At 41.9% G+C, this 21,588-nt stretch overlaps 3 protein-coding genes and 4 non-coding genes across 9 annotated transcripts; all 7 read right to left on the bottom strand.

Annotated features, from left to right (window-relative positions):
- Positions 1-1,903: 1,903 nt before the first annotated feature.
- rabggtb (Rab geranylgeranyltransferase subunit beta) lies at positions 1,904-8,439 on the bottom strand. 3 transcript variants are annotated; one of them, XM_061797176.1, is made up of 10 exons: positions 8,308-8,439; positions 5,952-6,064; positions 5,574-5,681; positions 4,325-4,522; positions 4,140-4,245; positions 3,589-3,641; positions 3,393-3,503; positions 3,123-3,248; positions 2,424-2,573; positions 1,904-2,359 (listed from the first exon to the last, which is right to left on the bottom strand). In XM_061797176.1, the coding sequence occupies exons 2-10, from the start codon at positions 5,952-5,954 to the stop codon at positions 2,219-2,221; spliced, it is 996 nt and encodes a 331-aa protein (XP_061653160.1). In that variant the 5' UTR covers positions 5,955-6,064; positions 8,308-8,439; the 3' UTR covers positions 1,904-2,218. The 3 variants fall into 3 exon arrangements, with proteins under 3 accessions (XP_061653160.1, XP_061653159.1, XP_061653161.1); XM_061797175.1 differs by lacking the exon at positions 8,308-8,439 and having other exon boundaries at positions 5,952-6,281; XM_061797177.1 differs by lacking the exons at positions 5,952-6,064; positions 8,308-8,439 and adding an exon at positions 5,812-5,941.
- Positions 8,440-10,184: 1,745 nt separating this feature from the next.
- On the bottom strand, positions 10,185-14,891 carry acadm (acyl-CoA dehydrogenase medium chain). Its single transcript, XM_061797174.1, has 12 exons — positions 14,784-14,891; positions 14,392-14,506; positions 13,195-13,292; positions 13,046-13,115; positions 12,882-12,982; positions 12,697-12,777; positions 12,178-12,308; positions 11,988-12,096; positions 11,306-11,446; positions 11,110-11,205; positions 10,721-10,969; positions 10,185-10,316 (listed from the first exon to the last, which is right to left on the bottom strand). The coding sequence occupies exons 1-12, from the start codon at positions 14,796-14,798 to the stop codon at positions 10,245-10,247; spliced, it is 1,278 nt and encodes a 425-aa protein (XP_061653158.1). The 5' UTR covers positions 14,799-14,891; the 3' UTR covers positions 10,185-10,244.
- Positions 14,892-17,517: 2,626 nt separating this feature from the next.
- Positions 17,518-20,413, bottom strand: rps8a (ribosomal protein S8a). Its single transcript, XM_061797178.1, has 6 exons — positions 20,331-20,413; positions 19,480-19,586; positions 19,172-19,271; positions 18,814-18,989; positions 18,486-18,615; positions 17,518-17,669 (listed from the first exon to the last, which is right to left on the bottom strand). The coding sequence occupies exons 1-6, from the start codon at positions 20,332-20,334 to the stop codon at positions 17,560-17,562; spliced, it is 627 nt and encodes a 208-aa protein (XP_061653162.1). The 5' UTR covers positions 20,335-20,413; the 3' UTR covers positions 17,518-17,559.
- Positions 18,705-18,773, bottom strand: LOC133489584 (small nucleolar RNA SNORD38). Its single transcript, XR_009791981.1, has one exon. It is a non-coding gene; the product is annotated as a small nucleolar RNA SNORD38 (small nucleolar RNA).
- On the bottom strand, positions 19,061-19,129 carry LOC133489585 (small nucleolar RNA SNORD38). Its single transcript, XR_009791982.1, has one exon. It is a non-coding gene; the product is annotated as a small nucleolar RNA SNORD38 (small nucleolar RNA).
- Positions 19,342-19,449, bottom strand: LOC133489586 (small nucleolar RNA SNORD46). The gene has a single exon (XR_009791983.1). It is a non-coding gene; the product is annotated as a small nucleolar RNA SNORD46 (small nucleolar RNA).
- Positions 19,666-19,743, bottom strand: LOC133489582 (small nucleolar RNA SNORD55/SNORD39). Its single transcript, XR_009791980.1, has one exon. It is a non-coding gene; the product is annotated as a small nucleolar RNA SNORD55/SNORD39 (small nucleolar RNA).
- Positions 20,414-21,588: the final 1,175 nt, after the last annotated feature.

The raw sequence follows: 21,588 nt of genomic DNA, 5'->3' as shown, positions 1-21,588 counted from the left end.
GTATTGTAGCATAGAGACAACAAGAGGGATGGCTCTCTGTAATCGCCGGCGTTCGTCCATGGCAAACAAAGCGAAAGAGGACATCCATCCTACCCTCCCTCCCTTCAATATCCTGCATCCACCATCACTCACGCCTCCCCTTACAACTTCCTCTTCCTCGTCTGCTTCCCCGCTCACTAATGAGAGCCGTTGGGCTTTGGCAGCCGCAAACAACCAACCAGAACACACAAACAGTACACGGTCTACAAATATATAAGAACAAGCAATGAGTAGTCAGTGGTGCGTCCCAAACTCGTCAAAGCTCAACGCTGCAATTACTGCACGTCATCATGTTGCTGACACCTGGTGATCGGACAGCCTCGTCGTCTGATTGACAAGGACAACAGTAGCGGGGAATTTATTAGCCGTTAATTAGCTAGGCCCCAATGCATTAGTCCTCTTGTGCTATTATTACTGTCAGCAACGTGAAAACAAACACTCAACCAGTAGGCCTACTGCCGTGACTGCAGTAAAGCCCCGTTTTTCGCGGAAAACCCTGCTTGTTGGTGGTATTCCGACATTTCAAATTTAATTTTCTCATGGCAATTATCATGAGCTGTATAGCTCTACAATGAGTAGGAATGGACAAAAAACACTTGTAGTATGTCCATTACTGCCCAATTGCCCAGTACTACCATGATAATGCCCATTAGTAATGAACAATATTACCAATAATCTCTTTTACTATCATTACTATCCATCACTACCATGACTATGTCCAGTATTACCATACTACCATGATAGCATCAATTACCAAAAATATCCAGTAGTATCATTACTATGCCCATAAATACCATGACTACCATTACTATGTCCATAACGATGTCTGTTACTAACATGACTATTACTACCCGTACTACGTACAGTATAACCATGATTACTGCATGTCCATGACTACTCATTATGCCCAATACTACCATGATTCTGTCCAGAATAGAGGTGCAACAATTAATCGAATACTTGCCAATTAATCAATTATCAAACTCATCAACTATTTTGATGATCGATTAATCGTTTAGAGGCATTGAAATTGTCCAAATCCTCTTGATTTCGGCCTCTCAAGTCTTGACAGTAAATATTCTCCAATTTCTGTAGTAAAAGCAGACTGATTTGTCTTTGATCAAAATAAGCAATTTGCAAGCATCTGCTTTTTCTTTGGAAAACAATAATCAATGTCTTTGCCTATTTTCTGACAAGTACCAAACCAGGAACTCAGTTTATGGTTGTGCATTTTCTGCACTATTTGAAATTATGTCATTTTAAATATAGGGATGGAAATTATTTTTTGTATTCATTGTAAAAATAATCAACATATTAATCACTTACTAATCGTTAGTTGCAGCCCGATTCCAGTGTTACCATTGTCTATTACTGCCACAATTATGTCTACTAGTTTCAATACTATGCCCAGTACTACCGTCACTGTTTATTACTATCACTACTATGTCCATAACTGTGGCTATTGCGGCCATTATTATGTCCCGTACTACAATTACTGTCCAATACAACCACAACTATGGTTGTGGACTCAAGAGTCTAGAGGACTCTGCATCTTTTTGCACAATTGTTTTTTGTCTTTATGTCTCCAAAGTGTTCTGTAAATTGACTGTCTGTTGTACTAGAGCGGCTCCAACTACCGGAGACAAATTCCTTGTGTGTTTTGAACATACTTAGCAAATAAAGATGATTTTGATTCTGATTGACATACAATTACTATGGCCAGTTGTAACATTAAATGTCCATAACTACAGTATGTCCAAATGTGCCCCCTAGTGCAGTATGGGGGTATTACATGTAGGATGGCGTATTTCGAAAGGAAACAATCCTATCTTCCGGTACATGACAGAACAGAAGCAAAACTCCCTGAGGAGAACATCTGAGATTTATTGCTAAATAAAACAAATAAGTTACATATTCATATTCACACTAAATGATTTTGGACAAAAGACAAGATAAAATGGGGCGCTCAGGTCACATTTCATCATTTAAGTAACCATATAATCTGCGTCGGTCAGCTGCTTTAGGTAAGGTGTCAGAAACAAGTCCTAGTGTGTTGTAGGATTTAAACAACGTTTCATGATAAGTTTCCTCTTAAACTAATCATCAGACCAAGTCACCGCATACAGGAATGTTCACTGTGCGAGTATAAGACGCTAGCACAGGTTAGCATAAGATGGGGCTAGCTGAGGAGCTCCGGCTTCAGGCCGAGCCTCTGCAGCACGTCCTCGGGCATGCACAGCACGGGATTCACCGCCTTGATCTTCTCGTCGCCCAGCAGGGAGAGGCCGGCGATTCCGAACAGCGTGTGGAAAGGGTCCACCTGCGCACAAGAAAGCGAGTTAGCGATGATGACGCGTCAGAAGGGTTGCCACTTTTGCGCACACCATGTCGCCCGGCCGGTCGGCGAAGCCTCCCGTCTCCTCGTCCTGGCAGGCCAGGATGAAGGAGCGCAGCTTGTCCTTGTCGATCCAGTGGATCTTGCCGATGATCCGGAGGGAAGCCAGAACCCACCAGGAGTAGCAAACGTCAGGAAGCTGAAATAGACCAAAACATTTTGAACGTACTTTAACTATTTTTACTACTTTTTATTTTATTACTAAATCGACAGATCCAAATATTATACAGTATTGACAAACACAAATAGTTGTTAAATAATTTTTTACAATTTTCTATTTTATTCATGGTAAGTTTTTCATACATTTTAATAATAAAACACACTTTTAATTACAAAAAATAAAACCTATCCTTTTAATTACTTAAAAATTGTTTTTCTTTCAAATAAAGAAAAAATATTTTTATACCACAATATGTGGGGCGGGGGGGTAGAATTTCCTATCATTCAATATTAGCTGGTCTATTAAGGGCTGACCATGTGTTTATTACTGGGAACTATTTTTTTAAATATTTTGACCCCTTCGTGTAGCTAATTAAGCAAAATATTACGAACGGCTCTTAAGGGTCATTATCTTGTGTATACATACCTAATCAGTTGTCTGTAAGTGGACATTTAACAAACCTATGTCAAGTCTAAAAGCAGATTATAAAAGATGACGATGCAAGAGCGACACGTCGAGGAAGCGAACCTTTTCGGGCCGCCCGTTGAGGCCCCCCGACGGCAGCTGCCTCTCACAGAGCCACCACCCCAGCAGGTCGGCGTTGAGCTGGTGCAGCTGGCCCGTCAGCGACAGGAAGCCCGTGCAGCAGTAAATCTGGGAAAACCGGATGCTCCGCTTACAGACTGTTTCATAATGTTTGTCAACAACAGGCGTCGGAATACTTCCGGTTGGCAGGAAAGTGATTGACTAGCACTTGCTTGAACTGAAAATAACGGCAGGAGTGAGGACGTCGCTTACCTGACCGGCGTGAGACTCTGAGCCGGGCCTGCAGCCGAAACCGCCGTCGAAGTTCATACAGGACAAGACGAACTCCACCGCCTTGTCCACATCGATGGCGTCCATCTTGCCCTTTTTGAGGGGAGCAGAGAGATGGCCGCCATTTTATGTTTGAGGACTTGTGCTTGCTAAAGAAGGTTAGCATAAAAATACACACCAGCAATGAAAGGGTGGCCACTGCACAGAAGCAAAATCTTGTGTCGATTTCTCCTGTGGAGGTAAAATAAATGAAAACTTCCGTCCTCAGACAAGGCTTTCACAAGTTCCAAAATGTTTTCCCAGGGAAGATGTAATGAGATCAACTAAACACAACCTGCTCTCATGACAGGTGTCAAGCAGGTGAATATGTTGCTACTGCAGCAATCTGGAGCAGATCCAGATTAAAAATATATTTATTTTTTTTTACAGCTTTTACATTAGTATGTGTCATACTCAAGACTCAAACTCATTTGAAACTTGAACCCCAAATCTTGCCTCCAAATCCTAGTAATTTGACTTGCCAACACTGGTCTTGTCCCTTACTCTAACGTTTGACACCGTTTTGAATCCCCAATTTCAAACCGTAATCTTGTCTTTGAAACTCTAATCCTGAGTTCAACCCATACTTTGATATCCTAACTGTACTATTCATATTGTTCCAATGTTTCCCTGAGTGAATAAGCCATGCCAATTCATTTGATGATTATTTCCAAACGACAGGTCCCGTACCCCATTTGTCTCCTGCAAAGGAGCCGTCGTCCTGCTGCAGCCCTTTGACGTACTCCACCACTTTGTCTACGTCCAAAGCATCCACACAGTCGTACAAGCACAGAATCTGCCGAGGAGGGGGGAAGCGGTGAGACCATAGAGTCAACGTGACTCAGGACGTGGCGTGCGTGTGTGCGTCCCGTCACCTGCACGGCGCTGAGTGTGTAGAGCAGGTGCGGGTCGTGGCCGATGCTGGCGCTGACGCCGCCGCACTCGTGCTGACACGCCGTAATGAAGTCCACGATCTCCTGCCGGTTCATGCGGGGCAGCTGAGACATCAGGTCCATCACCGTCAGACCCCAGTAGATGCCGCTCATGCGCAGGTACTCGGACAGCGTGTACTCCTGCGCACGCACATCCACAATATTTCCTCAAATAGTGGCCTCGACTCAAATGGTTGGCCTGCTCCAATCAGTCTGTGACATTCACTTAAGAAAAATAAATGCCTGCCTTAACTAGCCTGTCTTGAGATCCTAATTTGAAACACTAAGTAGAAACCCTAACCCAGTATGGAAGGCCTAATTTGAAACCCTAATTTGAAACCTTAACTATGCATTGAAACAGCTATTTTGGAATGCTAACTAGGGATGGGCGAGTACCAATATCCAGGTAACAGTATCAAGCCTACCTCCCTTATTTCAAAGAATCAGGTACTGGTAAAGTCTGCCCATACCAGCCACTGACACTTAAGGCAAACAAACAAACAAACAAACAAATACATAAATCTGACATTGAGAAAGTCCTCGTCACCAGTAGCTGGCACTACACTGTACACGGTTTGACACATCAGCGAATCATAATGTATAATCCTAATTTGAAATCCCAACTGTGGTTTGAAACCCTAATGCTGGCTTGGAACCCTAATTTGAAACATTAGCCATGATTTAAAATCCTAATTTGAAACAGTAACCTTGGCTTAAAACTATGGCTGAAACTAACAATTATATACTCATTTAATCTGTCGATTATGTTTTGATTAATCGATGAATCGGATTTTAAAGAACATCTTTTTTTATTTCCATCACTTTATTTTAAAAGGGGACATTATTTCAAACTGACAGTGCATAAAATGCACAAACATAAATTGATTAAAATTTCGTTACCGCTTTGGTCTGTAACATCTGTTGTATGTTTGCAATTGTCTATAATCATTCTGCTTTCATGGAAAACTACAGAAATGGGAGAATATTTACTGTTGCGAGGCTGAAATTCTGATGATTTGAAAAGCTGTCAGTTAAACAATGTCTGTAAATGATCAATTAAAAAAATATATTTATCAATTGAAAACCCAAACTCAAAACCTTGATTTGATTTTGAACCAAGATTATTTTGTGCCACCAATGCTGGAGTTTTTCTGCCACGCCACCTATGAAATAAATTGCGTATAATACTCACATAGTCGTCCTTTTTGGAGCCGTATGCAACGATGTAGTCTGCATGTTTGTCCAGCAGAAGAGTGTGGGGGGCGTCAGGGCTAATGAAGACGTCTTTCACTTGCGTACCCTGACATTAAAACACACGAGAAACGTTTACGGTGTACAGCATCGCTGCAGTATAAAAATGTTCTGCTCGAGCATTTCATTGTAAAAACACAGTTAATGAACTAGCGCTACATGCTAGCCCAAATGCTAACCATGTTTAGCTGCCACCTTCGCTTTCAATTTACGAGGGCCGAATTGGATTCAACGGAGCAATACGGACGCGTACTTTGATTTCAGCAACATGTCACCATTAAAACTTTACGAGAAGATAGACAAATAAATGCTGTTTTACCATGCTGAAAATTGACGCATGATCATACTTCGGCGTCCTGTTCTTCTTCGATGATTGTCAACAGCGGTGACAGGCAGACGGAAAAACGGGAGGGACTTGGCTGCCACCTCCAGCTTGGAAGACAAAGTGCATGTGACGTTGTGTTAAACAAAATGCCACCGGGCAAATAATGATTATACAATACTTTACTTTACGTATACGTTTTGAACTAACACTGTCTTTAAACCCTATCCCTGGCCTGAAACCCTAATCCTGACTTCAGTAGGTGGCGATTATGCACCTAAACGCCATTTGCCGACCGCCATTAAAACTGCGGTCAAGATAGCCTCCACTCGTAAAGTAGCAGTCAAGCCAGCAGCCCCTAATTTTGTTCATACTCGGCATTACGGTAATAGGTCGCCAACTCGTGACGAAAGCCACTTTCAAAATAAAAGCTTCCCAATAATACGGACGTCAATGCTCTTCGGTTAAGGAATGCAACCAGCAAAGTTCATTTGAATCTTGAGATTAAAAAATGTAGTTTATTTGATATCTTATGAAAAATAAATGGTAAATGGACTGCACTTATATAGCGCTTTATCTACACCATCACAGTGCCCAAAGCGTCTGACAAAGCCTCACATTCACACACACATTCATAAACCAATGGGCGACTGCTGCCATGCGAGGCGGTGCCAGGCCCACTGGGAGCAAATTAGGGTTCAGTGTCTTGCCCAAGGACACTTCGACATGCGGACAGTCGTAGCAGGGATTCGAACCTGTTCTACCTCCTGAGCCAAAGCCACCCTAAAATAATTAATAATTTAAGTCCCCTGAAATATGCATATTTCACTGTCACTTTTATTTTGAAATGCCACATCCGATTTGGTTGGTTGTTGCGATATCTCATAGATTTTTTTAAAATGAATTTTTGAAATCCTTGGTAATGACAGTGGAAAATACTAATTTCAGGTAACTTTTATTTTGAAATGCCACATCAGATTTGGGTGGGACCACTTTTTTTTGGAGACCTGGGGTGGTTTAGTGTCCCCCAGTACTGGACTTGTGTTACGATATCTCATAGATTTTTTTTAAAATGAATATTTTAAATCAGTGAACTATGCAGGGTTGAGGTAACTTTTATTTTGAAATGCCCACATCAGATTTGGGTGGGACCTCTTTTGTTGGAGACCTGGGATTGAGCAGTGCCCCCCAGAACTGGACCGGTGTTGCAATATCTCAGATTTCTTTTTTTTAACAGATTTTTTTTTCAGTCATGGGTAATGACAACAAAATATGCAGTTTTCATATACTTTTATTTTGAAATACAATATCAGATCTCCATCAAACCTCTTTTGGTGGAGTCCTTGGTGGTCTGTCACACAGATCTGGACTTGTTTTGCGATACCAATGGGTTCAGGTTCGAATCCCTGCTACGACTGCCCACATGTCGAAGTGTCCTTGGGCAAGACACTGAACCCTAATTTGCTCCCAGTGGGCCTGGCACCGCCTCGCATGGCAGCAGTCGCCCATTGGTTTATGAATGTGTGTGTGAATGTGAGGCTTTGTCAGGCGCTTTGGGCACTGTGATGGTGTAGATAAAGCGCTATATATATAAGTGCAGTCCAGTTACCACTTATTTTTCATAATATATCAAATAAACTACATTTTTGAATGCATCTCAAGAGTCAATTATATTAACCTTGCTGGTTGCATTCCTTAACCGAAGAGCATTGACGTCCGTATTATTGGGAGGCTTTTATTTTGAAGGTGGATTTCGTCGCGAGTTGGCGTCTTATTACCGTAATGCCTGGTATGAACAAAATTAGGGGCGGCTGGCTTGACTGCTACTTTACGAGTGGAGGCTGGCTTGACCGCAGTCCATTAAACACCACAAAGAAGAAGTCAGTGTAGTCGTTGAGGTGCAGCTGTAGCCGACGTCAAAATGTTGAAAGAATTGGTGAGGGAGCGACTCATTGCGGCCGCCGATGAAATCTTCGGACTGTTTGAAAAGACGCTAGCGTCGTACGAGGAGGAACTTTGCCGAGCGAGAGAGGAGAACGAGCAACAAAGACAACAACTGGAAGCAGTTTGCAAGACTCAAATTGTGCTACGCGTCGAAGGTCGGTTCACTCAACTTCTACTTACTGTTTACAACAGTTCATTTATTTTACAGAACGTCCGTATGTGTAAATATGTAAGAGGACGTTTCCCCCCAGCTCCTACAAATAACTTAAAACTAGCGATCATAAACAACAATAATGGCCGACATGTTAGTTTCCCAACCAGCCAATCGGAACGTTACCTAGTTGTCATATGACTATAGAAATAGTACATAACTTAGAAAAACATAACTTCTGATCGAGACTGTGTTTACCTTGCCTTGTAGATGTCCAGCAGTTGATTGGTCACCCCCCTCAGCTGCAGTTGCAGAGTTCCTGTTTGGATGAGAAGCATCCACAGCCCCCCTGTGTTAATGAGAAGATCCACAGCCTCTCATGTGAAGGAGGAAGTGGAGGATCCACAGCCCCTCCATGTTAAGGATGAAGAGGCGGCTGATGTCAGCAACTTACCACTGACTGGAATTTCTACGCAGAGTGAAAATGATGCAGAGCTGTCACAGCTTCCTCCTCGCAGTCCAAGTGGAGACCACCCTGGAGGGCCGCCATTGGAAGACCTCTTCGCTCCACTGTCAGACAGCGACAACATGGAAGAAACCTATAGCAGCGGTGTAGAGTGGAAAGGTCAGAAGAAGAAGACTAAGCAAAAGCGTCAAAAATGTTTCACCTGCTCAGTTTGCGGTGAAAGATTTGTTAGAAGACAAAACATGCTTAGACACAAGAGAACCCACGTGGGGGGAAAAACTTTCTCTCAAAAGCCCCTTTTTACAGCACACAGGGGAAAACACACGGAAGCAAGACATTTCAGGTGCCCAGTCTGTGGTAAAATATTCAAACAAAAGTCAAGGTCACTATCACATATGAGAATGCACACTGGAGAAAAACCCTATAGTTGCTCAGTTTGCGGTAAAACATTCTCTCGAAAAGACAGCATTGGAACGCACATGAGAACCCACACGGGAGAAAAACCTTTCGCTTGCACAGTATGTGGGAAGACATTCACTCATAAGTCAAACACAGTAATGCACATGAGAACGCACACGGGAGAAAAACCGTTTAGTTGCTCAAATTGTGGGCAAGCCTTCCATCAAAAGTCACACCTGGAGTCACACATGAGAACATACACAGGAAAAAAGTCCTTTTGTTGCTCAGTGTGTGGGAATCGCTTTACTTGTAGGCCGGCTTTCACGACACACATACGGACACACAACACAGAGGGCGTGTTTGTTGCCGCAAAGTGATCAAGGCTCTCAATTGTTGTATATTCACACTGGAGTGAGGATCCAGGAGCTACCACAGAGAAGCTGTAGTCAAGGAAACTGGGAAAGTCCACGCATTATGTAAGAAAAAAAAATGTACCGGCATTACCAGATAACTAGCAACCCTTTATTGCTCAGTGACCTTTTTGTCAATGTCTTTATGTCTCAAAAGTGTTCCCTGTCAGTTGACTGTTGTCATACTAGAGCGCCTCCAACTACTGGAGACAAATTCCTTGTGTGTTTTTTGGACATACTTGGCAAATAAAGATGATTCTGATAACAGCTCTGCACAGAGAGACTGAACTAATAAATCAAGTTTTATTAAACAATTTTTTGGATTTGCCATTTTTCAAGTTATATGTATTTCACATATTGTATAAATTAGTTTCCTCATTGAAAGCTACAAAAAAAAAAAAGCACCAAGTCTAAGAGTGAACAGAACAAAACAGATTTTCTAAAGCATAATTGCATGCATGGTACGTAATATTCATGTGTGGCTGTGTGCCTTTAATGGGTGGGCCTGCAGTATGTTATCAGATTCACCAGTTAGTCTGAGTGGAGTGGCAGCAATACAATGAAACCCTATTTATGAACTCCACCTAAAAAAAATTTTTGTTCAAGAAAGCTTTATTTGCACAAGTTTTACATGGTAATGGACACATTTGTAGCAAAACAATGCAGACATGATTCTCCCCCCCCCCCCCCCCCCCAAGTATAACATTTGTACATAGGCTTTTCATAATTCAACTTGCATTCTGGTGCCGCATGTGTATGTCATTTGCATTAAGCACTGAAAAAAAAGTCAAGCATTACAACAGTATGAACTTCCCATCTGAATTCCACATAGAAAGGCAATCAGGTGATGACAAGGCAAATTATATGCAAGGTCAATACTTTATTTTCATACACTTATACAAATATGTTATTCAACAGTTTCATTTCTTGGCCTTTGCTAGGTGTTCACGGGCCACAATGAGCCTTTGGATCTGAGCAGTGCCTTCGTAAATCTACAAAAGAAAGCAGCAAATGTTACAAAGCATTGCAAAAGTACAGATGTGTTTAAAAAAAAAAAAAAAAAAAGAAATACCCTGGTAGCGGAAGTACTAATTCATCTACTCAAGTAAAAGTACAGACTGAAATTTACATTACTACAAAATGTAATTTTTACTGTCAATTATGCCAGTTTTGATTACTTGGCATAAAAAAAATAAAAAATTGACAATCGCTTCACTCTTAAAAGTAACAAGCTAAATTTGACAACCTAATGAGTACAGTCATTTGCAAACTTAGGAAGTTAAAGTAAAAAGTAGTCAAATAGACACCTGAGAGAAAAACAATTAAGTACAATAAAGTATTTGTTACCTCCCACTGCTGCAAAACAAATTGCACCATCACGCGCAGCCACACCCACCTGGTAGATCTTGGCGTCGCGCATCAGCTTCTCCACCGGGTACTCGCTGTTAAAGCCGTTGCCACCAAACACCTGCACGGCGTCCGAGGCCACCTGATTGGCGATGTCGCCGGAGAAGGCCTTGGCGATGGAGGCGTAATACGTGTTGCGCCTGCCGCGGTCCACCTCCCAGGCGGCACGCTGGTACGCCATGCGCGCCAGCTCCACCTTCATCGCCATCTCGGCCAGCAGGAAGGAGACGGCCTGGTGCTGCCAGAAAAGAGAAGACATCCTTTTACACTGCTGGTAAAATGTCATTTAGTATGTCACTGTAATTATGCCATATCTGCTTTATAGGGGCTACAGGCTACAATAAAGTATACGCCATTAAATAACCCTTGGGAACAAACCTCAGCAATCACTTTGCCAAACGTTTTCCTCTCCAGAGCGTAAGCGGTGGCTTCATCGAGGGCCCTCTGAGCCAGCCCAGTGGCTCCAGCTGCCACCTGTGTAACAATCAGCAAATCCAATTAGCTAAATGGAAGGGGAGGAGAGGGGAAGAGGGGGGGAAAAACACCCACGTGGCTTGGGCGTAATGTGACTTACAGGAGGCCGGGTCTTGTCGAAGGCACCCATGGCGATCTTGAACCCAGCCCCCTCGCCGAGCAGGACGTTCTCCTTCGGGATCCTCACATCCTCAAACGTGATGCCTCGTGTGTCAGAACACCTCTGGCCCATGTTCATTTCCTGCAGTTGGCAGAGGGGGAAGCACTATTTGAGCTAAAGTACGTTTTATATTAAAAAATCTCACAGCACACCAAATAAAAATGTCACAGAAAGTGTGTATACTGAAATAATTGACAATACATCTTTTGCACATTTTTGGGTGCAACTAATTATTATTAGCAGTTATTCACTGCTGTTTTTGTCCTTTGGTAAAAGCAATAACTATTACCTTGGCGCCATCTGGTGGCAACATTGTGCCAATTAGTGAGTTGGTGACTCATTTAGAGTAAACAATAGTTGTCCATTGTCACCATTGTACAGTATAGACCTTTTTAGACCTGTTAAGTGCAATGCAATTCTTCATCCTTTGTGTAGTTTGAAGAATTGAGACCTGAGAGCTTTATGGATTGCATAATAAGTCTCCTTATAACATGAATTTTAACCAATTTCAAACAAACTATTTCAGGGTATTCAGTGTAAAAACAAAGTGCATAAATGAAGACTTCTCCCCATTCGCAGTTGCATAAATAATAACTGGTTAAATGGCAAGCCAACATCTTACCTTCCTTCCTATTTGAACTCCAGGTGTGTCCACATCCAAAATGAAGCCGGTGAAAGCCTTATTGGTGGGACATTTGGGATCAGGGTTCGTGCGCGCCAGCAGGAAGTACCTGGGAACAGAAGACGACAATCTAGATAGAGACGTACTTTAGGATGATCACAACTTCATAGCTTAAGTGCTCAATACAAACCAGTTGGCTTTGCCACCATTTGTGATCCACATCTTCTGGCCGTTGACCACGTACTCGTCGCCCGTCTTCACCGCTCGCGTTTTGACACCTGCCACGTCCGAGCCCGCTCCAGGCTCTGTGACGCAGTATGCCTGCGGCACAACAACGTGCACAAGTTTAAAAAGGTATACAACGGTAAATTGAAAATTCAGGTCTTCAGTGCAGAGATCTAAGGAGATTAATTGAAAGTGGGGTGGGCTTTTTCTTTGGGATTTATGTGATGCCAACATGGATCGATACGAAATTGACTCATCACTGTATTGGCCATTAAGACATTGTTTCCCTATTATCTAAATTGCAGCAAAACTCAAACAGTCACCCAGATAAAAACTAGTTGCAAAACCCTTGCGTTGCTCAGTGTGCAGCAAGCCCATGAAATTCTTTTGTAGACTACATTCATTCAGGGAAAAACCTTCCAAAAGACTCCACTGTGATTTTTTTATTATTATTATTTTTTTTTTTTTAAATGAAGGTACTTACACACATGAGAGGCTCCTCTGTCATCCTCCCTAGGTATTTCTTCTTCTGCACCTCATTGCCAGCAATTATAACAGGCATTTGCTGGAAGGCACAGAGAGTCTTAATCACCAGCTTCATTATTCAAACAACACATTTAACTGGAAATATTTGGCTGGGAATGAGCAGACATGCTCAAGAGCTCTTACGCCAAGAGAGTTCGCCTCGATGGCAGTTTGCACTCCCGTGCAACCGTAGGCCAGCTCCTCCGTGATGAGGCAGTTGTCGAAGATGGACAAGCCCATTCCACCTTATTTTAAAAAAATCAGTTAATAATAAAAAAAAATGCTGTGAATTCACTATTCAAACTTACCATACTGCTCTGCAATGTGACCGTTCATCAGACCAAGCTCCCAAGCTTTCTTGATGATAGGTACTGGGTACTGCAAATAGAAATACAACACAAGTCAAACTGTAATGCTACAAATCATCTTACACACCACAGTTTAGAAAGAGACTCACCTCCCCGGTTTTGTCGTACTGTGCCGCGTGTGGGAGAATTTCCTCACGCGCAAACTTGCGAGCTAGCTGCTGGAACTCTCGCTGTTGATCTGTTAGCTCTGCGTGACGGAGACAGCAAAAAGATTGTTAAAAATATATATTTTCTACTGGGCAACTGATTTTTTGATGAAAAATTAACAATGTTTCAGCTAGTTAGTATGTCACGCTGACAGCTAACACCACCCACCGTTTGCCGAACTGAATAACTGATGTCATAAATGGTTGTCACTTAACTTAAATAGCACTTGGAGAAATTTAATTTCCTGCAGCCTTGTGCATATGAATGAGTCCCAGTCACAAAAATATATACAATATACTCCCACGTGATTTTTATTTTTATTTTTCCAAGTACAAATAAATTGTTAAAACAAGTTTAGTTCCCGAATCTCAATTAAGCATGCGTTTGTTTAAAAAAAAACAAAAAAAAACTTCCAGGCCTTCACTCTCTACTCAACTTAGTACCTCACACCTTGAGACAATTTGATTGTTTTAATAACTCCTTTCCTTTTAGAATGCTCAATTACACCAGAAACATAACTGTACAATTTACAATAAAGCTTATTGAATGACTGGTGTATCATTACATTTTACAGTGGCGCAGCCAATTCACAAAACTAGCTTATTTACATTTATTTCAACAGTCGTGGCAATCCACATATTTTTTTGTGCTTTAGTATGCACATTTAGCATGCAGGAGGTGTAGTGTTTTATTCTCTCTTGTTGCACATGTGAAGCAGTTAGTAAAAGAGAGATGAGCCAATAGGAAACATTGTAAATATTTTTTTTAAAAGATGCAACTTTCCAAACTTAAAGCATATGCAAGCCTTAATTTTAAGGGCAAGTTTGAAATGACATTGTTTTGTTTTTTTGGAGGGGGGGGAGGCATAGTTTGGGATATTTATTTTCACTATTCATCTACACTTTGGCTGTTTTATTTTATTTTTAATTCAAATTTTGACACGGTCCATTTTCCCCCCTGATGTTTTGCCTTTTCCTGAAATTACTTTCTTCAGGCTTCCGATTGGCTAAGCGATTTCCTTGTTGTCTCTTCCCAACCGTGGCTGGACAAATGTGTTTCTTAATTATCCAATCAAATCAAGTAACAAAGTGGACAAACACGCTTCGTTTAAATTAAGCGAAGATGTTGAGATTACCAACCAAACGAGAAGCCGGTTGCCGCTGCAGAGTGCCCGCCTGAAGTTCTGGCTTCTGTGGCCGCGGCACTGGAGCTCTGGAGCCGGGCAACACCGCAGCGCACCCCCGCTCGAAGTACCTGGAAGTGGTGGTATTCACACTTCAGTCCAGTACTATTGAAACCATCACTGCAGTATGTCAGGTGTCGCGAATACACTTATCGGAACACATTTCAACGTCAAACATCCTTAAAACAGACGTTAAAAACAAGCTAACGTTAACCTACTTCGTTAGCTCGCATGTGTGGGCATTGACAAGCACAAGTTAGCCACCTTTATTTGACTCAAAGTGACCGAATATGTTGGTTGGGCTAATATACACATGAGCAACGTTACAAAAACAGGATAGCCACTCACCCTATTCAAGAGCATAGCTGCTGCTTCAATACAAGACAAGTACCCGACTGCTCCGCCCCACTCGAATATGAAGCCACGCTCGGCCAATCACGGCGGCGCGTTCAGTCACGTGATCCACGGTGGCCCTGCAGAGTGAACTTTACCCTAGTACTGCAGTCCTGTTACCTAATGTTTTACACCCTTCAAGTGTCTTTTGTCGCACGTTCCATGCAGGCAGCACAAACCGGGGGGTTAGAGGGGGCCACGTTTGTTGTGAATTTAGTGGTGAATGATTATGACAAATGTAAGGTGAGCAAAAATATCAAAGACCTACGATATGGCTCATATTTCTATTATTGCTAAACACCGGGTAACAGTGTTTTTCATGATGGATAGATCGATAAAGTCATAATTCCAATAAGGTGCATAATGATTAGTGTGGAAGATGTTGACAGTTAAGTACAGAGTTGAGGGATGTGATATTAGTGTTTCCCTCCCAGGGTGGAATTAAAAAGCCGCATGCATGGCATGGGGAAAAGGAAGGATTCTGCCAGTTTGTCAGGAGAGCAGGGCTGTGACAGCTGCCTGTCACTCAAGCTGCTCCTCTGCCTGGAGATGGTGGCGTGCAGCGGATGCCGTTGATTGTCCATAACGCTGTCCATCTCTGTACCCACAACAGAGCCTGCCTTGCTCCTCAGTTATTCAGTAGGTGTAGTCGTCAAACGCCTCAAAAGTAATTTTTATTGTAGTTATACATGAAAAACTAAGATTTTTGCGAATGCAACAAATACACCCACAACCTTAATCAGAATCAGAATCATCTTTATTTGCCAAGTATGTCCAAAACACAAGGAATTTGTCTCCGGTAGTTGGAGCCGCTCTAGTACAACAGACAGTCAATTTACAGAACACTTTGGAGACATAAAGACATTGACAAAAAACAATTGTGCAAAAAGGAGTGTATGCGGTTTAAAGTGACGAGTAGTGGGATAATCTGGGACAATGTTGGTTGTGCAAATGTTACAGATACTCCTCAATCAGTGTGCAAATGGAGCAGATGCTACTCTGGCATGAGTGGCCAGTATATGCAAATAGTGCAGCATGGCGAGACAACCACAGTGAGTGCACGAGTAATACATAATTGGCCCCACAGAAATGTGACAACGAACTCAAGTCAAAAAAAAATTGCCAGCTTGTTGTAATGGAATTATAGGTTAGCTGTTCAAGAAGTTGATTGCAAGAGGGAAGAAGCTGTTGGAATGTCTACTAGTTCTAGTTTGCATTGATCGGTAGCGCCTACTTGAGGGAAGGAGCTGGAAGAGCTGGTGACCGGGGTGTGGAGGGTCCGAGAGGATTTTGCACACCCTTGTCTTAGTTCTGGCAGCGTGCAAGTCCTCAAGGGTGGGTAGGGGGGTACTGACAATCCTTTCAGCAGTTTTGATTGTCCGTTGCAGTCGGAGTTTGTCCTTTTTCGTAGCAGCACCAAACCAGACTGTGATGGAAGAACACAGGACTGATTCGATGACCGCTGTGTAGAACTGTCTCAGCAGCTCCGGTGGCAGGCCGTGCTTTCTTAGAAGCTGCAGGAAGTACATCCTCTGCTGGGCCTTGTTGAGGACGGAGTTGATGTTGGTCGCCCACTTCAGGTCCTGAGAGATTGTAATTCCCAGGAACTTGAAGGTCTCGACGGTTGACACAAGGCGGCTGGACAACGTGAGGGGCAGCTGTGGCGAAGGATGCCTCCTGAAGTCCACGATCATCTCTACAGTCTTGAGCACGTTCAGCTCCAGGTTGTCGGCCGCAACACAGCTCCAGCCGCTCCGCTTCCTGTCGATATGCAGACTCGTCACCGTCCTTGATGAGGCCGATGACAGTGGTGTCATCTGCAAACTTCAGGAGTTTGACAGTCGGGTTCGCTGAGGTGCAGTCGTTCGTGTAGAGAGAGAGGAGCAGCGGAGAGAGGACACAACCTTGGGGCGCCCCAGTGCTGATGCTGCGTGTGGATGAGGTGGCCTCCCCCAGCCTGACCTGCCCGTCAGAAAGCTGTAAATCCACTGGCAGATGGCAGGTGAGATGCTGAGCTGGAGAAGTTTGGATGAAAGGAGTTCAGGGATGATGGTGTTGAAAGCTGAGCTGAAGTCCACGAACAGGATCCTCCCTGCACTGTCGATGTGTTCTAGGATGAAGTGCAGTCCCATTTTGACTACATCAACCGCAGACCTGTTCGCTTGGTAGGCAAACAGGCATAGAAACTGGATGGATATTACAAGACCCTAGATCATGATTTTTATTTTTGCAACACCAATGCTAATTGCAGTGTGGTAACCATAGAAGAACTCGAAGGGTGTAGCTCAGTACAATGCGCCATAGTTCTGTTACACTTAATGTTAAAATGGAATTAAAAGTAACCTTCAAATAAGTATTTAAATGTTTATTATAGTTTATACACCTTTAAGGGAGTTTGAACAATTAAACATTTTCTGTGTAGTTAGGTTTCACAGCAACACTTTTTTAAAAATATGTTGACATAGGGTAGAATCCTGCATCTCCAAAACAATTACTTTCAGGAAAACAAAAACATGTAGAGCCATCTACATTGCATGGTCAATGAGAGCATGACATGTTCAACACTTTATATTGGCCAATAATTTGTAAAAGAAAATAAATAAACAAGACAATGTAAAAAAAATATGAAAAGGACCAAATTTAGAGAAAAATTTTCACCAACTCAGAGTAAAAGCCAGGACAAACTTGAGACATTTGTTAGATTTTTTTTTTTTATTGGCGTATCAAATATTTATTTGCCTTTCTTGGCCTTGATTTTCCTCAGGTAGAACTCCAGTTCCTTGCCCTCCAGGATGTAGCCGTCTGCTCGTCCACACTGGCCTGGTCTGGAGGCAATGCAGCCTGCAAGCAGGAAGAAGACCGTGGATTTAAAATTAAGTTCCTGTTCCCTTTCAGCCATTCAAGTACATCACTTGATTGAGACATTTCAAGAACAATAACTACAATACGACATCACTTCAAAGTGGATAGGAATGTTTTTTTAATAACTCAACTGTAGAAAATGCCTTTTAAGTACAGTAATTAGGGACATGCATACTATCCATACACATTTTAAAATCAGTATGCCCCAAATAATGAAATACCAATTCCCTGTATGTTCACATGTTGTTTCCACATGGAATAAATTCAGGCATATACAGAACTTCTGTATTAATAGTCTTTTTCCAAACAGGGACATTAGTGGCAACAGTTTAAAACTGCAGCCTTTTCTCACCGTACTGATTGCAACATTTATCAAATTACTCTAGGTTAATACAACTTAATACATTGTCGTTAAATTCAGTACCTTTTAATTGTAGTTAATACTAAAAGCTGACCATAAAGGACGGTTTTCCCACGCTTGGCAAACCTTTCTTTAAACTCTTAGCAGCTTTTGAGCCACTCTGCATAAAGCAGCACTTCTGTCTTTCAAGATCAGCTTTACAGGTGTCACGTTTGCTGCAGTAAATATTATATAATATATCGCAAGACTGCACCGGTTATCTTTTTAATCGCCTATAGGAGGTATGGAGGTTGTTTGTAAAAGTTTGATCACTCGCAGATTTACAAGGGCTCTATTTGGGTGGAAATTATTGTCATGTACAGAGAGCCACTTTAATAATAGCACTTTGCATTTAAAAACGAGTACTAGACCTAATTAAGACCCCTCGGACTCACCAAGCAGTTTTCCCTGCTGAAACTGCTCCTCCAAGAGCTGGCTGATCTTGGCCGTCTTTTTACGCTCGTCATACTTCTTCTGGGTCTTTTTGGACCTCTTCTTGTTCAGGACCTCTTCCTCCTCAGGAGTCTATAGTACAAGGGTTGGGGACATTTTAGCTCTAAAGCGTATAAATCAGACAGCTGGCACGTTAAACATGTCAGGGTGGATGACAGTTCTTTCTCTGAGTCTTCAGTAGCATCACTTTCATTCAGTAGCAGAACTGGACAAAGTTATCTTCACAGAAAGACGACACACTTATTTGGCAGTCAAACCTGGGTCACTCACCAGCTTGGCGCCCTTCTTGCGTCCAAGAGGAGTGGCGTAGTGAGCCTCATACCACTGCCTGTAGGGGAGGCTGTCAATTAGCACGATGCAGTTCTTCACCAGGGTCTTGGTTCGGACCAGCTCATTGTTGGAGGCGTTGTAGACCACGTCGATGATCCTGGTTTTGCGTGTGCAGCCTGAGCAAAAAGAAACACACCGATTTATTTCACCTGACTTATGATAAATTGGTGTTCTCGTTGTGTAATGGGTTCTCAGAGTCTAAACTATCAGCACTTGCATTCAGTAGCAGAACTGGACAAAGTTATCTTCATTGAACATCTCCGGAAACCTTGAGAACAGTCTTTGATTGGACACTTACACTCAGAGCCCCATGAGAAGTTGCCAACGTCCAGCCTCAGGGCACGGTACTTCTTGTTCCCACCACGGACCCTCACGGTGTGGATACGGCGAGCACCGATCTTGACGGGAAAAAAGGGTATTGTTACCTTCAACAACATCTGCAGTCAACCAGTCCTCATTTATTTAATATGCGTGTCAGTGTAACTATGACAAGGCCTAGCACGGGTAGGTCCAAAGCTTTGCACCAAAACGGTACAAATAAGACCTACCTAAGGTCCGTTTTTCATCACTCACGCAAAATTCTAATAAACAACATTTGGCGCTTACCTTTGTGTTTGCTGGAGGTCGCCCGAGTTCATACTTCCTCTTCTTGTGGTAGGGCTTTCGTTTGCCACCGGTCTTGCGGCGTTTGTGCCAGTTGTCCCTTGAGATACCTGTGAAAAGATTTTTTAAAAAACTGAAAGATTGGCAAACATATCTGTATATGAACACTGCGCATTATCAGGTTTTGCTTGAGCAATCAGTTCTCCAAGGTAGGTTGTCCACATTGTATATTTGGACTCTGCATTAAAAGTTTCATCATGTCACTCAAGCAGTCATAAGACGATTTAATGTATTAACAGCATTGTACTAGGTAAATAGACTTTGGTAATGTTAGCAGCAAACAGCATATGTTGAAAAAAGACGAGTATAAGTGAAAATTGGTTGAATTCCACTTTTCATCCAAACATAAAAAAAAATACGTCCTATTCAAAATAAGCTATTTGACTCGACACGAGCAGCCTAGCGGATAATGCTAACAGTGACTTCAACATCGCCTGGTAAATTTTAGCAACTTATTACCAGTCCCTACTTGACAATAACCCCTACAACGTCATCAAAACAACAACAAAAAATACCTTATCTTCTCCCAAAAACAAAATCACGCGTGCTCCGCCGTAATTCGGCGTCAAGAGTTCGAGATATGGCTAGCGAGGAGCCATCTTGGAGCATTTCACACATCCACGGAAAACGACTTCCTTCAAACATTGTAGGAGGCCCGCGCGTAATCAAGTTGAAAACGCATCGACTCCATCTATGTTTAGCCTTAATATATTCGTAAGCAAGTTCAGCATTCCAGGGATATAAAGACAGATGGACAAGGATTCTCCCTCCAACCCGAGCATCAAAACACGTACCCATTCTCAGGCGCCGGCTTGAAAGAGGACCCGCAAGGGATTATGGGAAAGTTTCAAGCCGTGTGTTCTCGCGAGAATACACATCTCAACGAGGTTTGAAGTTTGTTATGAAGCAGCCATAAAGACAAATTTAATTTTCTGCACATTCCAAACATATACAGTATATTCTTTAATAATTTCAGTCTTATTAGAATATATATATATATATATATATATATATATATATATATTATATGGTGTATATTTTATTAATAAATGTCCTCGTACATTTTTTAATCATTTCTTCACTCACCTGTCACAGCTACCACTGAAACGTCATGACCAGATCCAAAGCAAGACATTATTATTATTTTTTCAATTATTGAAAGAAATACAAAATAAAAATAAACCAGTTATATGTTCAAAACTGTGGCTTGGGAGCTGTTGCTAATATTTTGACTGAGTTACCTTGTGTGTGTGTAAATGAAAAATATTAGAAATACCACTCTGTAGATTAATATATATATTTTTTTAAATTACTTAGTTTACGTACATTCATTAAAAAAAAATACATTCATGATTCACCTAAGTGTCATGTAAAATCCTGCATTTAAAAGTAATAGCAGTACTAACCACAATTCCAGAGCCAGCAGACACCTCCATGGCGCCTGAAGCAAATGTTTTCTTCTCTGTTTTGTTGCTTTATGTCTGAGTTTGCTGAAAGATGCTTAAAATAAAATGTATTATTACAAACACAATGTATTAGATATAGTAAAAAAAATAGAATATACAAAAACAAAATATTACAGTAAATGTCAAGCAAATCATGATATAACTGAACAGATATAGGTGAAATAAGGTGATAATGTTTTAAAAAAAACAAACATATTAAAGTTGAATAATTAGGTCTTCAAACTATGTAAAAATATGCAAAAGCTCTAGTAAACAAAATGTAAACCAACATTAATCCAAACAATAACATTTTTATGTACTGGTAACCGTTCTTTTTTCATGTTACTCACTGTTCTTCCTAAATACTCCAGCCTGTGGCCGTAAGCATGTGCTTAATTCGCTTGAACCTTAGGCTCTATTTATCCATTTTCCATAGCCCTGGCCCTCTTTACAGTTACGGGTGAGTTGATGCCTATGCCAGCTGACTTTGGGGCGAGAGGCGGGGTACACCCTGGACTGGTCCAGAGCTCATTGCAGGTATATTACACATATAATTAAAATTAGTGTACTACTAATCGTCATATCTTATGAGACAGTCACACAAAAA

The sequence above is a fragment of the Phyllopteryx taeniolatus genome, chromosome 14 (assembly GCF_024500385.1).
Source record: "Phyllopteryx taeniolatus isolate TA_2022b chromosome 14, UOR_Ptae_1.2, whole genome shotgun sequence".
Taxonomy (NCBI): domain Eukaryota; kingdom Metazoa; phylum Chordata; class Actinopteri; order Syngnathiformes; family Syngnathidae; genus Phyllopteryx; species Phyllopteryx taeniolatus.
Note: the sequence above shows the minus strand (reverse complement) of the source record. Positions and strands in the feature narration are given on the sequence as shown.

Excerpts from the sequence above, each read along its gene's own strand:
- rabggtb (XM_061797176.1), bottom strand. Across the intron at positions 3,642-4,139 it reads CTTTGCAGGAGACAAATGGG|GAGAAATCGACACAAGATTT; the intron begins GTACGGGACCTG and ends TTACCTCCACAG. Across the intron at positions 2,360-2,423 it reads CCGACCGGCCGGGCGACATG|GTGGACCCTTTCCACACGCT; the intron begins GTGTGCGCAAAA and ends TCTTGTGCGCAG.
- acadm (XM_061797174.1), bottom strand. Across the intron at positions 13,293-14,391 it reads GGCAACCGGCTTCTCGTTTG|AGCTAACAGATCAACAGCGA; the intron begins GTTGGTAATCTC and ends TCCGTCACGCAG. Across the intron at positions 12,778-12,881 it reads TCGAGGCGAACTCTCTTGGC|CAAATGCCTGTTATAATTGC; the intron begins GTAAGAGCTCTT and ends TGTGCCTTCCAG.
- rps8a (XM_061797178.1), bottom strand. Across the intron at positions 19,272-19,479 it reads GACCTCCAGCAAACACAAAG|ATCGGTGCTCGCCGTATCCA; the intron begins GTAAGCGCCAAA and ends TTTCCCGTCAAG. Across the intron at positions 18,616-18,813 it reads GCAAGAAGGGCGCCAAGCTG|ACTCCTGAGGAGGAAGAGGT; the intron begins GTGAGTGACCCA and ends CTTGTACTATAG.